General features: G+C 36.3%; 2 protein-coding genes across 3 annotated transcripts in view; both read right to left on the bottom strand.

The window, feature by feature from the left end:
- Positions 1-4,728: 4,728 nt before the first annotated feature.
- On the bottom strand, positions 4,729-11,021 carry LOC141362545 (eukaryotic translation initiation factor 2 subunit 1). Of its 2 annotated transcripts, none has more exons than XM_073864783.1 (8): positions 10,855-11,021; positions 10,273-10,523; positions 10,017-10,096; positions 9,765-9,916; positions 9,575-9,681; positions 9,054-9,151; positions 5,415-5,558; positions 4,729-5,299 (listed from the first exon to the last, which is right to left on the bottom strand). In XM_073864783.1, the coding sequence occupies exons 2-8, from the start codon at positions 10,511-10,513 to the stop codon at positions 5,174-5,176; spliced, it is 948 nt and encodes a 315-aa protein (XP_073720884.1). In that variant the 5' UTR covers positions 10,514-10,523; positions 10,855-11,021; the 3' UTR covers positions 4,729-5,173. The 2 variants fall into 2 exon arrangements, with proteins under 2 accessions (XP_073720884.1, XP_073720885.1); XM_073864784.1 differs by having other exon boundaries at positions 10,273-10,520.
- Positions 11,022-13,279: 2,258 nt separating this feature from the next.
- Positions 13,280-18,026, bottom strand: part of LOC141362524 (protein PALS1-like) — a 41,757-nt gene continuing 37,010 nt past the window's right edge. Inside the window, exons 14-15 of the mRNA XM_073864734.1 lie at positions 17,791-17,901; positions 13,280-16,581 (exon numbers count right to left, since the gene is read on the bottom strand). Of these exons, the coding sequence (XP_073720835.1) occupies positions 16,405-16,581; positions 17,791-17,901 (288 nt within the window). The 3' untranslated portion in view covers positions 13,280-16,404. The remainder of the gene's footprint in view (positions 16,582-17,790; positions 17,902-18,026) is intronic.

The raw sequence follows: 18,026 nt of genomic DNA, 5'->3' as shown, positions 1-18,026 counted from the left end.
CGTCAGCCAAATTTCATAACTGTGACAGCCCTACCTGTCAATGTTCAAATCCTTTTCTAGCAGCAAGAATGGCTTATATTTCCAAAAACCTGCAGCAATCAGACAAGAAAAAGGGCGTATGTCTCTATTTCACATCAAAAAGCGTTTTTATAGATGTGGGGCCTCATTTATAAAGCGTGCATTCACACAGATTTGATCGTAAAGTGTGCGTAGGCAAAGATTCACGGCAAAGTCCATATTTATAAAAACTGTCTTTGACGTGGAAAAGTGCTTAGCGCCACGTCAGGGTCCGAGCAGACGTACGTACCTTTGCTTGTCTGATTGCTGCAGGTTTTTGGAAATGTAAGCTATTCTTGCTGTTTGAAATTGGGTTTAAACATTGACAAGCGCTCTTTTATATGTCTGACATTAATTACGCATCGTTTAAAGGCGGAGATCTGAAACTGCTCGGCTGCGTGCACAAGTTCAAGATTATTTGCGATTTATAGATTTGAAAGGGGTATGCGCGTGTTCTGCGCGTTTGTTCGGTTTATGAATCACACGTACGCATTTTTGTTAAATGGTTGTAAGATCAAATGTAGGATGGGTTTTACGCAGCATTTTATGTGTACTTTTTGCGTTCACAAACTCTATGATCAAAACTGTGCATACGCACACTTTATAAATGAGGCCCATCATCTTTTATTAAAATATCTTCATCTTTATCACAATACTAAATATTTGTTTTCCTACTATATAAGTCAGTGATTACAATCAGCTGTGTGCCTACCATTATTTTATAAAATATCTTCTTTTGTGCACTGCAAAAAATTATTTTCAAGAAAACATTATCTAAGTATTTTTGTCCTGTTTTCAGTAAAAAATATCTAAAAATTCTTAAGATTTTCTTGATGAGCAAAATGACCCAAGAAAATAAGTCTAGTTTTAAGATCAAAAATATCAAATTTAAGTGATTTTGTGCATAAAACAGGCAAATAAATCTGCCAATGAGGTAAGCAAATTTTTCTTGAATTTTTCTTGAATTTAGTGTTTAAGAAAAATGTTAGATTTTTTTGCTTACCCCATTGGCAGATTTTTTTCAAAATCACTTAAATTTGATATTTTTGGTCTAAAAACTAGACTTATTTTCTTGGGTTGTTTTGCTCATCAATAAAAAGCATCTTAATTTAAGAATTTTTAGATATTTTTACTGAAAACAAGACAAAAATACTACGATTTTATTCTTAAAAATCATTTTTGCAGTGTGTTTATCAGAAAAAAATACATTAATACAGGTTTTTAGAACAATATGACAAATGATGACATAATTAAAATTTTTGGGTGAACTATCACTTTAATGAAATTTATTTATCCAAGTTCGAGAGAAGCACATGGTCATGTAATTCATCCAGTCAGCGCAAAGAGGTCTCTCTATACCTTTGCGTTTATTGTTTCGGTCACATGCTGAAACTTTTTCTACGTACTGTAGTTTTTATTGAGTGTTTTAGGCATGGAAATACTAATGGTGCAAACAGGTTCAGCTCTAGTAAGTTCCCATGGTTACTGATACTTTGGTTCCCTCACTTGGTAAAGAGATGCAGTGCAAACAGCCCATAAACAGTCAGAATATAATGTTTGTGCAATATGTTTTTACTTCATTATAACAAAAACATGAGTTAAATATCAACAGTTCATGTGAAGAACAAATTTAGGTGAGCCCAAGAGCCTAAAAAAAATTTATTATAAAAGGTGCGTAATCGTATAGAAGGCAAGAAAACTGTGATGGCTAATTAATATTAAAGGTGATAATGAAGGGATTATTTTTTCCAAGACGATAAGCAAATGGCTGTTAATTACAGGTGCTCTTTCTCTCACTTTATGCAGCCTTTGACGCAGCACTGACAGAAATAACCCCTCATTAGCACTTAATCATGTTAACCTGACTGAGTGTTCAGTGATGGGGAGCTAACTCGATTTTGCAACCAGAGATTGATTTCTTACAATTAAATGAACAGGTGCGATGCTTGTAGAGTTTCAAAATTAAGAGTTCTGAACAATCTCACTAGTTTATTTTAAACAGAGTTGATTTCTATAATAACTATTTTCACTTCTTTCCACATTTTATGAAGATCACAGGGCTGGGTATCGATTCAGATGTTCCAGATCGATTTCGGTTTCTACTCACACGCTATCAAATCGATTCGATTTCGATTCTCGATTCAATTTTCGATTCCGGTTCTCGGATTGGTTTTTATACTTGATTCTCGATTCAACTCAATGAATAAAGATTTAATACAAATACTATATTAATAAAAAAGAACAGTGAACAGCAGTTTACAAGTGGGTAATTAATAAAAAGAAATTAAAAGCCACAACACTTTCGTTGTCGTCTTGTGAAATCTAAAATGCTTCCATACTTCTGACTTTTTATGTGAAGGTGGCATCAACGTTGATGAAGCACCTAAAACTGCCATTTTGAGCACCAAATGAATGAATGACAGGCTTGCCTCTCACAGTCTTGGTAACATCACGCAAGGCAAAAAAGAGGGTGACATCTAGTGAAGAAGACTAGTAAATAGATTAACGTTAATCCTACGTTCAATGTTTGCGGAAATAAATATAAAAGAAAAAAATCGCCTCTGCTCTTTAAGAATTGATTTTGAATCGACCACATTTAAAAAAAACAATTAATCGAAAAATCTATTTTTTTGCCCAGTAAAGGGCTGAAAATGTTTCAACATTTGAACTTAAAAAGGTATTTTTTTAAAAGATTTGCACAAAGCAAGACAAAAAAATTAATAGCTTACATAAAAAGGTCAATCCTATAAAAACATTTATTCCTACTTAATATCCCTACATACTGCAAAAAATTGCTTTCTTATTACTTAATATTTTTGTCTTGTTTTCAGTAAAAATATCTAAAAACTCTTAAATTAAGATGCTTTTTTGATGAGCGAAATGACCTAAGAAAAAAAGTCTAGTTTTGTAGAAAAAGTAGGAAAAAAGTATTTTAGAAGTATTGTAATAAATGATGAAAAATATATTTTGATAAATGATGGTACTAAGCACACAGTTGACGGTACCCCCGGTACTCATATCGCAAGCTTCTGTAGTCCTGATATTGCCTACAGTATAGGTGGTGGTAGTTACCTGCATGACATGGTTAACCTGACTAAACATGGCCTTATAATCCACTGGTGTACACAGGGGTTATTGATGGTCACGAGGGTCCTATGGCATCAGGATGGCAAAGTGCACAGTGAATGTAAAACTGAAGGTGCAGAATAAAGAAACCATCGCTCTGGTCGTACTCTGCATGCAAACGAATGTAATGACGTCATCTTCTCTACATACTGAGTTGTTATATTATGTTTGCAGCCTTTCTAATGAATGATGTGTGGTCTTTTTTGTACACAAAAGCAACAATATGGGTTGGTTGGTTGGTTGACTGGTCAATCATAACAGCTAATAAATAGGTACACCGTCAGGAATACAGCCTAACTGTTACCTAAAGATAAAACATATGCCCCCAAATTAAGTTACTGTAACTGTACCAATAAACATGAAAACGCAGCCACTAAATGTTACAAAATAAGATACCAATCTGGACACAGAGGCACTGCGAACCAAGAAAAGCCACTAGATTTAAATTTTGGCACATTTCAGTAGTATTGAATGATATGTGTTTTGGTCAACATTTCTAGAATGTTTAACGTTACCTTTTTATTGACGTTTTACCCCTGAAACTATAGTATAGGACGTTCACACTACGAAACTTTTACTTTTTCTTTTTCGTAATTTTTCAGGTTTGCAGCTGACTTACTTAATATAACATAAGAATTAATTGATTTTACCTTTTGTAACCGGAATAAAAAGGCCTACCTGTGACGCGAGGAGGATGAGCAGGATTGCGGTCTCATGCTTGAAGTCAATTCGTGCGCGTGACCAATCACTGATACAACAGCGCCATCTTTCCGTGACGGATTGATTTACAACTAAATCTACTGTGAATGATGATATATATACTGTGTTCAGATAGGACATCATTTCATTTTGAGGTATTCAAAGTATGCATATTTTGTTTCGGTTGAGTTTAGATTGAAATTGACTTCGGTTGTCTGCAATAATACGTCACCTACTTAAATAAACAATATGAGGGAACATCATGATGGACACAAAGATTTTTTCCATTATACTGTAAGGGTTGGTCTAATTATTTGTGACACTGTCTGTGAAATCCAGGCTAAAATGTCAATTATGAGGTCAAACCATCAAAGATTGATTTCACTTTAATCTCAATATTTAACATTGCCTTATTTAATATTAAATATATTCTTTTTTCACTTAGTTATTCTTGAATATATAAGGTTATATATTTACAGACTGTTCTTTACCTTATATCAGATGATTTTACATAGAAAACAAATCTCAAAGAAAATACTTTATCTGAGTTTTACATTCTTTTCTTTACTGTATTTATTCTCCAATGTAAGGCATTTTTCCAGTACTATGTATATAGTGATTTTTGGTTGTTTGTTTCCATATGCTACATACATTGTTTTCCACCATTGTATGCTTGACTGGAATGCATTTATCATGTCAATAAAGCAGAAATTAAAAACCTTGTCTATAATTGAAATATCAGATTCCTATAGCTACACACTACAATTGTCCCTATAAATTTAAATGCTTTTCCTATATTTGTTGATGACTTCACAAAAAACACATAAGAAATGTTTGACAAAAAAATTTGAAAAGACTGCTTATTTTATTTATTCTGCATCCACACCATACAGCTCCAAATAAAGAGAAGTGAACTGGTTAATTGTTCTGATGTATTTTAAATGTTTGAGGGTGCCGACCATAAACTGAATATCTATTCTGAATGAGGCTGGATGACAGAAAGGTCACTTAACCATAATTGTGAAATAGTAATTGCATTATTAATAAATTCAAAACTCTACTTCCTATGAAAAAAAATGTCCTTCCAAAACCTAAGCAAACGTTCGTGAATGTAATTCTTCTCCACTGTCAGCGACAGCAGAACATAAATGTTCTCATTTTCGGCCCACCTTCATGGGTCTCAAAGAAGCGGTGCTGTTCAACTATGCTTTTTCAGTCTTTGCAGTATGATAAACAATATAATGCAAGTCCCTTGAATGATTATGGCAATACTGGTTTATTCTTTCTTCGGTTAGTCATCAGCCTTGGCCTCCATCTCTTCTGCATCATCATCTCCATCAACCTCTGCATTCTCCCTCTCCAAACGCTCCAGCTGCCGAGCCAGTTCTGTCTCATCCGTGTCCGTTACGACTTTAGCCTGCAGGGATAAGAATAAACATACAAGGCAATAAGCTCTATACAACATACAAGTAAAAACGATTTGAAACACCTGAATATATCAGGCAGACACTTAACAAGTTAATATTTCTCACCTCCATTTGAATGTTGAAGACACCTCTTTTCTCCTCAATCCTTTCTTTAATAGCAGCCATGGCCTGATTGAGAATAGAGAGACCCTCTGTGCGCTCTAGTGTGGTTGTGGTCATAACATAGCGAGGAGGGGCAATCAAGTTGATCTGGAACAAAAACAATGTGATAATGAACAAGTCTGGATCACAAATATGTGTGTTACATACATAGGTGTACATACAGTGACATAAAGTATGTGAATCTTTTGGAATTTTAGGGTTTTCTGAATAAATGTGTCATAAATGTGATCTGATCTTTATCCAAGTCAAGGATATTGACAAACATAATGTGTCTATAAATAATTACACAAAAAATTATTTCATGTCTTTATTGAACACACTCATTCAACATTAAAAATGGCAGTGGTAAAGTAAGTACAACATTCAAATGAATAACTGGTTGACCCTTGGCAGCGACAATCTCAACCGGGCACTTCCTGTAGCTGTGGATCAGATCTGCACATCGTTGGAGGAGGAATTTTAGCCTATTCTTCCTGACAGAACTGTCAAATTATTTAGACGTCTCATGTGTATGGCCCTCTTCAAGTCAATCCATAGCATCTCTGTTGGGTTGATGTCTGGGCCACTCCAAAAGGTGGATTTTGTTTTTCTAAAAGCCATTCTGTTGTGGACTTGCTCCTGTGTTTTGAGTCATTGTCCTGCTGGATCACCCACCCACCTTCTACACAGTTTCAGTTGATGTACAGACATTCTCACATTATCCCGGAGAATTTGGGAATTCACCTTCCCCTTATTAATTGCAAGCTGGCCAGGCCCTGATGCGGCAAAGCAGGGCCAAATCATGATGTTTCATCCACCATACTCTACAATTGGGATGATGTTTTTATGATGATATGCCGTGCCCTTTCTACACCAGATGTAGCGCTGTGTGTTTTTCCAAATAGTTCATCATCTTAGTTCATCATCCGTGGAGTGTCAATGTGCTCTTTTGCAAACTTCAGGCGTGCAGCAATGTTCTTTTTAGTAAGCAGTGGCTTCTTCTGTGGAGTCCTGCCGTGGATACCCTGCTTGTTCAGGGTTTTACATATTGTAGACTCATGAAGAGAGATGTCAGCAAGATCAAATGATGCCTTTAAATCTTTGGCTGTATTCCGGGTTGTTTTGGCGAGGCATGGCTTACATAAGCGTGTGCTTCTTGTGCAGAGCAAATTCCAAAAGTTTAAGGGGGTTTTATCAGTCAAAGTAGCTGTAGTCCACACCTCCAAACATATTAGGTGTGTTCGACATCGGCTGTGGCTGGATGTAACCGATCGGCGAGATTAGCCGCGTGCAGGCGGGGAGGAGCTGAAAACCGAGACGTGAAGTCGGACGCGCTGTGGTTCCCGTAGCTTGCTGCATTTACGCCAGGCATGGCTGATCACGTGCTGTTTGCTTGCTTAATCGCATTAAACATGATTTGTAAGATGTAAACTACATAAAAAGTGAATTATACTGTTTTGAATGTCCGTGTATGAGCATGAGTGGAACTGAAGAGGCTTACAGCATCTGCTTTTACAGGAATAAAGTTTAACATAAGCATATATTATTTAAATACCAATGTAGTGGGGTCTACGTTTTTTATCCATTTTATTGTGATGAAGATGACACAATATAACATCGAGACTACATGAAAATAGCTTTAACTGTTATAAAAATACAGATTTGTGAGCATTTGTGGAACTGAGGGCGTGAAAATAAACACGAAATACACGTGATTGTTGTCATGTGGTGAATCCGACCAATCGTGAAACAGCTGTGTCGTCATTACAGCCCGTGCAGCTCCTCTTCGCGAACTGCGCTGGCTAACTCTCGCGGTACTTAAAAGCCATATGACACAATCACGTGCCTGCAGCGCCAGCTGAAGTCGGACAAAAATACTAACCGGAATGCACTGCTTCAAGTCAGCCGCCGATCGGTCTGCGCAGCGCCGCATGAAGTCAAACACACCTATTATCTTAACCAGACTCCAGGTGTGCAAAAACTTGACTTCAATTACCTTTTTCGAGGTCATTAACTCAAGGGTTCACACACTTTTCCACAAGCACTATGAGATTTTTTGGTTGTTCTCAATAAAGACATGAAGGATCAAAAATCGTAGTGTTATTATTTTTATACGCATTAGGTTTGTCAATACCCTTGACTTAGAAGATCATCACATTGTATGAGAAATTTATTCAGAAAACTATGAAATTCCAAAAGGTTCACATACTTTTTCTTGCCACTGTATATGGCATGTAAAGTCACAAAAAGAAAAGAGTGTTATGTGATCTTGTCTGTAAAATCCAGACTAAAGTCTCAATCTAATTATGAGATTAGAAGCATTAAAGGAATAGTCTACTCATTTTCAATATTAAAATATGTTATTACCTTAACTAAGAATTGTTGATACATCCCTCTATCATCTGTGTGCGTGCACGTAAGCGCTGGAGCGTGCTGCGACGCTTCAATAGCATTTAGCTTAGCCCCATTCATTCAATGGTACCATTTAGAGATAAAGTTAGAAGTGACCAAACACATCAACGTTTTTCCTATTTAAGACGAGTAGTTATACGAGCAAGTTTGGTGGTACAAAATAAAACGTAGCGCTTTTCTAAGCGGATTTAAAAGAGGAACTATATTTTATGGCGTAATAGCACTTTTGGGAGTACTTGGACTCGCCTGAAAAGTCCGCTCCCATTCTCCCTCTCATAATGGGAGAGGGAGGGTGTTACTGCGCCGAGTCGAAGTACTCCCAAAAGTGCTATTACGCCATAAAATATAGTTCCTCTTTTAAATCCGCTTAGAAAAGCGCTACGTTTTATTTTGTACCACCAAACTTGCTCGTATAACTACTCGTCTTAAATAGGAAAAACGTTGATGTGTTTGGTCACTTCTAACTTTATCTCTAAATGGTACCATTGAATGAATGGGGCTAAGCTAAATGCTATCGAAGCGTCGCAGCGCGCTCCAGCGCTTACGTGCACGCACACAGATGATAGAGGGATGTATCAACAATTCTTAGTTAAGGTAATAACATATTTTAATATTGAAAATGAGTAGACTATTCCTTTAAGGTTTGATTTAAATCACTGATTTCAATTTAATTTCAATATTAATAGATAAGCACCAATATATTGGTCAATTATCGGTATCGGTCCATAGAAGCACTTTTGGCCAAAGGTTAAAACAGTCAAAAGTCATGGCCGATATATCCTGTCAATCAAAAGAGGACAGAAACATGCAATGAATTTGAGCTCTGTGGATAGAAAATGTAAAGAAACATCACTAGCTTAATGTTCAATATTAAATGGTCATCATATGAATAAATAACATTCATTTAATCTTCAGAATTTTGTTAATATTGCCACCAAACTAGCGGCAGATATCAGTCTGAATACTTGGCTATCAGTGGAAATATTGTATATCGGTGCATCTTTAAATATTAAAGATATCAAGTTTATATTTTCACAAAATGTTCTTTACATTAAGTAGGATGATTTATGTAGAAAAAAAGTAAACCACAAAAATTGACATTAACTAGGTTTTTCCAGGAAGGATCGCATATTATTACAAATTCAAAGTAGTCAATCTGGGCACTAAGTGCTAATTGAGAAAAACTCGTACCTTGATTGGCATGGCCTCTGTTGAACATGCCAGTCCAGCCCGCAAAGCCTCTTTGACTGCATCAATGCCTTCATAGCCATAGCAAGCCACCTCAATGTCTGATTGTGAACATTAAACAACAATTTAATTACTTAAGTTTCATTTAGTTTTTTTTATGTAAATGTTTTGTATTTATAGTTTATATATATTTCCAGTTTATGGCTATCTTAGGGTGACAATATGTGCCATTCTTCCCGGACGCGTCCTGGCTAAAATTTCGGGTGCGTCTTCCCAAAGCACACGTCATCTAGGTTCTCACATTTCAGTTAAAAACATAAGACATACAATCATAGTTTCATTCTTACCTTAAAATGTAACGGTTGCTTTTCTGAAATAGAACCTGAAATAATAAACCTCAATGACGTATGTGGTCAACAAAATATGAATTCCGGAAGACGCACCTGAAATCCTGGCCAGGATGCGTATGGGAAAAATGGCACGTATGGTCACCCTAGGCTATCTATTGAATAAAAGTCTGGCACCTGCTCTTATTTTGACAGCTTGGGGAGTGAGGCGTCTGTTGATGTTATCAATCAAAACGGCCCTTTCCTCTTCTGTCAAATCTAGGTCATCTAAAATGGATGTGTCTCTACAAAAGAGAAAAAAAATCACTTTTAAAACAGTTTGCACTGAAAACAAGTTCATATATAAATTCAGACGATTCATACTTACGACACAGCCTGCTTGAAGATATCGTACGCTCCGTATCCAGGTCGCTTGTATTTTTCGTCGAACACCCACGCCGCACGCTGGTAAAGACTCTCCAGCTGTTCATCTTTAGTGTACTCCAAAACTTCAGCTACATGCCTCAAAATGCTGTAAACCTACAACAACACGTTTGTTGACAATTTAACCATTGTGAACCAGGTGGTCAAAGGATATTTACCAGTAAATAGACAAAATTGATAGATCAGGAATACTCACGGTTTTGGATTTCGTGAACTTGTCTTCGCATTTAATGGCCTCTTCGGGTGACACTCTTCGTTTGGATAAATCAATGTAACCTGGAGAAAAAATATATATATTATATTTTAGATTATAATAATAGTTTCACATAATTATGTAGGATGACATATTTTAGGTAGACAACAGTAAATTACAAAAAAAGACTTTTAACAGCTAGGTTTTAACAGGCAGGGTCACAGAACAAGCAACATAAATTGAATGCAATGATCCACACCTTTCTCTTTATCCACACGAATGACCACCACACATTCATTGCGTCCGATACGGATGAGTTTGTTGATGGATCGGATACGTCGTCTGGAGAGCTCGCTGAGCAGGATCATACCCTCGATGTTGTTGTACTCTAATAGACTCACATATGCGCCCATCTCTGCGATCGACCTTACATTAACCATAACTACATCTTCCACCTCCGGAAACCGGTGCTGGTAAAATCTACAACTGAGCCCGGGCATCTTGAACCTGCTAAAAACAAACACACAGTCACATCGGTTTTTTTTAAGCAGAAAGAGCTGTCACCTCGTGCTGTCTATGTAGGGAGCGTACTTGGTTTTGAGATACAGCCGATGAATTACTAGACAACGTTTAACGTTACTGTTAATTACATTAACAATTAGTGGAGATAAATTCCCAGGTAAAAGAATATTCAGATACAAAACACTTAAACAAAGTATCTTGTAAGAATAAAAACTACCTATAATAATTTGTAAATAGCGAACTAACAGTAACTGGTAGGAGAGTCATTCAACACAACCCAGTACTTTCTCGGAAATCAGTCACGATCTCTTTTACTTACCAATGTGCTATAAATGGGTAAATTGAAGTTACTTGTAATCCTCTACTTGCTGACGCAAATCCAAGTGCGTATATCAAAAAATAAGATAAAATCGATGGACTAAATATTCGAAGCTTAGTAATCTATTTCATCAGCATGTTAGCATACAGCCGGAAAAGGAAGTGCTTCATTACTTTCTCGTCTATCTGCGTGTTGAGCGGCTCAATAGCGCCATCTAGCGTTTTGGAGCTTTGCGGTTTAATTCTAAGGATTTGTTCCAAGACCAAAAGATTATGGGGCGGTTTCCCGGACAGGGATTAGAATAGTCCTAGACTAAAACATTTTTAAGAGCTGTCCAAACTGAAAACAACTTGCACTGACATATCATAAAATACATCAGTGTCCTATGTTTTGCCTCAAAATGCACACAGGTAATGTTTTTAGTAAGGCATGTTTGTTAAAACTAGTTATATTTCCTAATTAAACTAAGGCCTAGTCCTGAATTAAGCTAATCCCTGTCTGGGAAACTGCCCCTAAAACGCATTTTATTTTATTTTATTATGCTCTTAATTATTTTATTACTCTAATTTTGTTACAAACCTGTATACATTTACTTGTTCTGATAAACACAAAGCAAGATATTTTGAGAAATGTTTGTAACCAAACCGTTCGTGGACCCTATTCACAACCATAGTAGGAAAAAAGAATACTATGGAAGTAAATGGGGTCCACAAACTGTTTGGTTACAAACATTTCTCAAAATATATTCATTTGTGTTCATCAGAACAACAAAATTTATAGGTTTGTAACAACATGAGAGTGAGTAAATGATGACAGAATTGTCATTTTTGGGTGAACTATCCCTTTAAAGGGACAGGTATAAGATTAATTCCGGACTATTTTTACAAACATACCTTCACAAAAACAATACTGGTGTGCATGTTAAGACACACCAATGACACTGATATATGTTAAGATGTGTCAGTGCAAGATGTTTTTTTTTTTTTTTTAATTAAGACAGCACAAATGGGCAATTTAATCTGGGACTAGGATAAACCCTGTCCAAGAAAGCGCCCTAAAGTGTATTATAGCCATATATATTTAATTCGCATATGTTCCCTGGGATTCGAACCTACGCTAATTCAATGCTCCACCAATTTAGCAACAGGAACAGACAAAAAGCTACATAGTTTATCCACTACAATATGGTTTTAAAGGAAATGCTGTCAGTCTGTGTAGTGACCTTTGAGCAATATGATCGGATGCCAATTGACTGAATACAAGGCATTTGGTTTACAGTGCCATGTTTCATGTCCCAAAAAATAAAATAAGGCCATATTTTACTCACCCTTAAGTCATCCTATGTGTACATTTGGCCAAACACAGTTGGAGTTGTATTAAATAACACCCTGGCTCTTTTCAGCTTTATAATGGTAGTGGATAGTGCCCCATTATTAAAGGAATAGTCTATTCATTTTCTATATTAAAAAATGTTATTACCTTAACGTAGAATTGTGATACATCCCTCTATCATCTGTGTGCGTGCACGTAAGCGCTGGAGCGCGCTGCGACGCTTCGATAGCATTTAGCTTAGCCCCATTCATTCAATGGTACCATTTAGAGATAAAGTTAGAAGTGACCAAACACATCAACGTTTTTCCTATTTAAGACGAGTAGTTATACGAGCAAGTTTGGTGGTACAAAATAAAACGTAGCGCTTTTCTAAGCAGATTTAAAAGAGGAACTATATTTTATGGCGTAATAGCACTTTTGGGAGTACTTCGACTCGGCGCAGTAACACCCTCCCTCTCCCATTATGAGAGTGAGAAGGGGAGCGGACTTTTCAGGCGAGTCGAAGTACTCCCAAAAGTGCTATTACGCCATAAAATATAGTTCCTCTTTTAAATCCGCTTAGAAAAGCGCTACGTTTTATTTTGTACCACCAAACTTGCTCGTATAACTACTCGTCTTAAATAGGAAAAACGTTGATGTGTTTGGTCACTTCTAACTTTATCTCTAAATGGTACCTTTGAATGAATGGGGCTAAGCTAAATGCTATCGAAGCGTCGCAGCGCGCCTCCAGCGCTTACGTGCACGCACACCGATGATAGAGGGATGTATCAACAATTCTTAGTTAAGGTAATAACATATTTTAATATTGAAAATGAGTAGACTATTCCTTAAAAGCTTCAAAAGGCATATTTATCAATAAAAAAATACTCCATAAAGTTATTAAATATGTCTTCTTAGGTGAAGCAAAGTAAAAGTTGAGGGTGAGTAAAATTTGGGTTAATTTTTAATTCAGGGGTGAACAATTCCTGTAAGATTTTCTGATAGATTTGTTACACCAACTATGTTTTTGTAATCCAAACATCTTAATTTTCTGAATTTGGATAACATGGCAGATTTTTATCCATCAAATCCACAGAGGACAAAACAACACGCATTCTAATAATCTGTGCTTTAATTCACTGGTATAATTAATACAAAAACAGCTGAGAAGGAAAAGGTGATTCATCCTTTACATTCATTAACTCTACTTCCAGTTCACTGGCTTGTAACTAGATCACATGAGACTGAGGTGTTGCACAGCAGGTTACCGCTCTGTCCATCATCATACATGAATACAGAAACCAGACTGTAGTGCACAATAGTAAAAAGCTTAAGGGTGTTGTCAGACTGATCTATTACATTTTAAAAAAAATGGAGACTTCTAAACACACATTGAAGAAATCAAAACGGTAAAAACTGTTTTGCAGAACAAATCTTACTAAAGCTGTTTTCAGGGTGTGCTTGAATCAACTACAGAGATAATACTTGCCAGCAATAACTGACACACAGTCCTTCATTTTAAGAGGGATGTTTTAGGTGATGTACTGTACATATACTTTCTGTTGATCATGATCAAGTGTTCCCTACTTCCAGCATTTGCTTTCATGGGCCAAATATACACACACAAGAGAAAATCCACACATTCACAAGCATATGCACAAGCACACACGACATGGATCTGACGTTTCATATTAAAAAAAAAAAATTGGAAAAAAAAATTTTGCATAAGAAAAATATGTTACGTTTTCATATCAATCAAGCAGATCCTCCTAAATGCTCAATACTGTAATGCATTTATAATTTAATAATGTAATTCTACCAAAATGGTGATTTTTATAACTGTACCAGTAATTTTTACAGTATTACAATAAAAATGACTAAAATGCAATTATTTAAGTCATCACAAATTACAGGCGGTACAACAAGTACTTTCTGATTATTTTCATATAAAACAGTAAGAGATTTTTAAATATTGAGTATTTCAGAGAACAAACCTAATTGACGTTTTCATAATGCAAAAATATCATTCATGAGGATTCTTGAGATTGACCTTATCGTAGGGTATTAACCATTTATATTAAAAGCATAATACACAAGCTCCGTGTCAGTATTGAGAGCCCATAAAACGCACAAAATCTTCAAATGCAATCAATCAAGGGAAAATGACTTGATCCAAGAAAACATAAACAACTTGAAGACGTGCAGAAACGTAGACTTCGGCTTTGTTGACGCTCAGATTGTGAACCTGACTGTATTGCTGTCAAACACTGTTTACAATACTGGTTACACTTCTGAGTGTTGGAAGTGCGTGTGAATACTGAGATGGACAGCAAAGACCTTACAGACTTTCCACAAACATTTAACCTGAAGTTTACTACCAAACTCCGTCAGTGCTCATTGCCACTCTCAGGCAGCGCCACAAGGGTAGAGAAGGAAGAGGCATACGTAGTCACTTAAACATTCATCCAGTTTAGTGTCTTGGAAGCTTGGAAGAGTCGTGCTTGATGAGAACATCTGATATATCCGCATAACTTTGTACATCAGAAATTAAAGGCAATTAAAGGATTAGTCAATTTTTGTATAAAAAAAATCCAGAAAATTTACTCACTACCATGTCATCCAAAATGTTGAGGTCTTTCTTTGATCAGTCGAGAAGAAATTGTTTTTTGAAGAAAACATTACAGGATTTTTCTCATTTTAATGGACTTTAATGGACCCCAACACGTAACAGTTTTAATGCAGTTTAAAATTGCAGTTTCAAAGGACTCTAAACGATCTCAAACGGGGCATAAGGGTCTTATCTAGCGAAACTATTGTAATTTTTGGCAAGAAAAATAAAAAATGTGCACTTTTAAGCCACAACTTCTCGTCTTCCTCTGGTCCTGTGAGCGCCAGCGCAACCTCACGTAATACGTCATCACGTCAAGAGGTCATGGATGACATATCGAAACTACGCCCCAGTGTTTACAAGTGTGGAGAAAGAGGACCGTTCCAACGTTGTTGTATGTCGAATGATACTAATTAATGTCTTTGTGTCAGTTTATTGTTTAAAATGGTCCGCAAATGTGCGTTTCATATGTAACACGTGACCTTTCTACAGCATTACGCAATTACGTGAGGTCGCGGTTTAAAAGTGCATACGTTTTATTTTTCTAGCCAAAAATGACAATCGTTTTGCCAGATAAGACCCTTATGCCTCGTTTGGGATCGTTTATAGTCCTTTAAAGCTCAGTTGAAACTGCAATTTTAAACTGCATTAAAACTGTTAAGTGTTGGGGTCCATTAAAGTCCATTAAAATCAGAAAAATCCTGGAATGTTTTCCTCAAAAAACATTATTTCTTCTCGACTGAACAAATAAAGACATCGACATTTTGGATGACATGGTGGTGAGTAAATTATCTGGATTTTTTTTTAAGAAAATGGACTAATCCTTTAAGCAGAGAACAATAGTGTTTCTCCTATTTAAAGGGATAGTTCACCCAAAAATGACAACTCACCCTCATGTTGTTACAAACCGGCATAAATGTATTTTTTTCTGATGAACACCATTCATGAGCCCCATTCACTTCCATAGTATTTTTCCTACTATGGAAGTGAATGGTGCTTCTGATCGGTTTGGTTACAAACATTCCTCAAAATATCTTCCTTTGAGTTTATCAAAACAAAGATATTTACACAGAGACATAAGAGTGAGAAGATTTTGACAGAATTTTCTTTCTTGGGTGAACCATCCCTTTAAATGTCTGACAATAAGTGATATGTTTGGATTTTGGTGGAGGGCTCATGACGTTCACTTGCCCACACATATCCCTCAGCTGGATTTTTATAACAGTGGCCCCTTTATCGATCACAATTCAAACCCATCTCCACATGTCCATGAGTGTTTTAAAAAATACATACAGAATATATTTACAATCATAAATAGTTATCAAAAGCAGTACAGAAGCCCTAATTCTACTGCTGCACCAAGTGCTGCTAACTCTCTCACAGGTCTCTGGAATGTGGGTGAGTGGAATCAATAACACACCATGATCAAACGAATTATGACATAAACTATCATTGCCCCAGCCTGGTGACAGCATAGTGCAGACAGACACTTCTGTCAGGGTCTGAGGTGGCGTAGTGTCCTTATCTAGTGGAATTTTGTAGTGTAAATACATGAAGTCAATGACTGGATGAAAGATTTCTTCATTTACACCCGTCTGTAGATGCGTCACACTGTCTGGGTGGGATTTATTTCAACGCAGCCAGGTTGAGGGGACCCACTGGGGTTCAGTGTCTAGTTTATCGATGAGGCGAATCAGCTCCTGATACGACTTTTCCAGGTCGGTGTTCACGATGGCGGCGTCAAACAGGTGTCCGTAGTTCTGCTCCATCTCGCGAGCCTTTTCGATGATGTCTCTCAGCTCCTCGGGCTGACACAAGAGAGAAGAACATGGGTGTAAGTCTTTCTTGCCTTTAAGTTCTCTTTATTTAAATTTTTCTTAATAAATTATTTGAAATGTATAATGTTTTTCCAGAGAGTTATTCTAAGTTGGGTGTGTAAGATACCAAATCCAATGCTGTGTCATATTAAATCAGTGTCTTGTTGACTAAAACATGGCATCGCTTTGAAATATGCCTGCAGCTCTTAGCAACTGTTTTGGTGGGCTAAAATATTTTGACCCAGCGGGGTTAATTGTAACGCTGTGTTACAACGAACCCCTCAGCACTTACGATATGAAAACCACAAACGGTAGCGTAATTCTTGCCGATGTTTTAAATAGGCTACACACGAATGATTGCTGGCTGCCAACAAATTAAATGTGCATGTCTTATCAAAAATCGTGTGTCAAATTTATTTCTGTTCATATCTTTAATATTGATTGAATAAGATTGAAATCATAATGAAATGAATGGCTAAAATCAGACTTTGATACGTATTATCTCAGAATTAGATTTTTGAAACTGTAGTATGGTTATTACAGACTGGGTCACATATATAAAAAAAATTTTTGTCATAATTGTGCTGCTTTTTCTCCCATATTTAGATATTTGTATCCATTTATAATTGAACTGTTGTTAGAAAAGGGCTGGATGAATGAATACAGTGTGGATACCCGTCTATTATAGACAGATATATAAACAACATCCACTTCAAGTATATAGACAAAATAGTATTGAAATATATGCCTGCAAACTTAATATTTAGCAAGTGCTACAACTAACCCCCTACCTGTTACAATTAACCTCACCTATGGGGTAAGTTGTAACGTTTGCACTTCTGTCATGTTTGGTGTAATTGTCCAAAAATGGTAAGTAGGCTACTAGAAACAAACTTCAAATGTTCATTTGTAGCAGAGATGTGTGTGTTGCTTGTGTAAAAAATATCATTATAATCAATCTCAAATATTTTTTGAATGATTGAGCCAAAACAGAAAGCGTTAGGTTGTGCCCCACTCTCCTCATACATAAAAATTGTACAGTACAATATTAATTTGCTTCTAAAATAGTTTAATATTGACACCCAAAACTTTTCCCACAGTAAATACAATATTGTGGTGGCATTCATGTGCTCTCAAATTATACATATGATTACTTCAATGTGACCTCAAGGTATGTGAGAGCTAAAAGTTGATGTTTACCTTTGGATTTTTGTTGTCTTTAGCTAGTAGTGCCCTCAGTCGTTCTTGCGATGGAGGAGCAATGAAGATAATGTAAGGCTTAAGGTCGGAGCTGCGCAAAACCTTTAAAGACTGAAACGTGAAACAGATGAATGAGTATTCACTTTTTACATCAAGTTTTACAAAGTTTTTGTTTACATCACATTAATACATAATCAGTTGTTATGCAGCCCTATAAAGGGCACATATTATGTCCA

The sequence above is a fragment of the Misgurnus anguillicaudatus genome, unplaced genomic scaffold, assembly GCF_027580225.2.
Source record: "Misgurnus anguillicaudatus unplaced genomic scaffold, ASM2758022v2 HiC_scaffold_28, whole genome shotgun sequence".
Classification (NCBI taxonomy): domain Eukaryota; kingdom Metazoa; phylum Chordata; class Actinopteri; order Cypriniformes; family Cobitidae; genus Misgurnus; species Misgurnus anguillicaudatus.
Note: the sequence above shows the minus strand (reverse complement) of the source record. Positions and strands in the feature narration are given on the sequence as shown.

Coding starts and splice junctions, on each gene's coding strand:
- LOC141362545 (XM_073864783.1), bottom strand. CDS start 10,513: ATGCCCGGGCTCAGTTGTAGATTTTACCAGCACCGGTTTCCGGAGGTG. Junction 9,682..9,764: donor ATCTTCAAGCAGGCTGTGTC/GTAAGTATGAAT, acceptor TCTCTTTTGTAG/AGACACATCCATTTTAGATG. Junction 9,152..9,574: donor AGCTGTCAAAATAAGAGCAG/GTGCCAGACTTT, acceptor GTTCACAATCAG/ACATTGAGGTGGCTTGCTAT.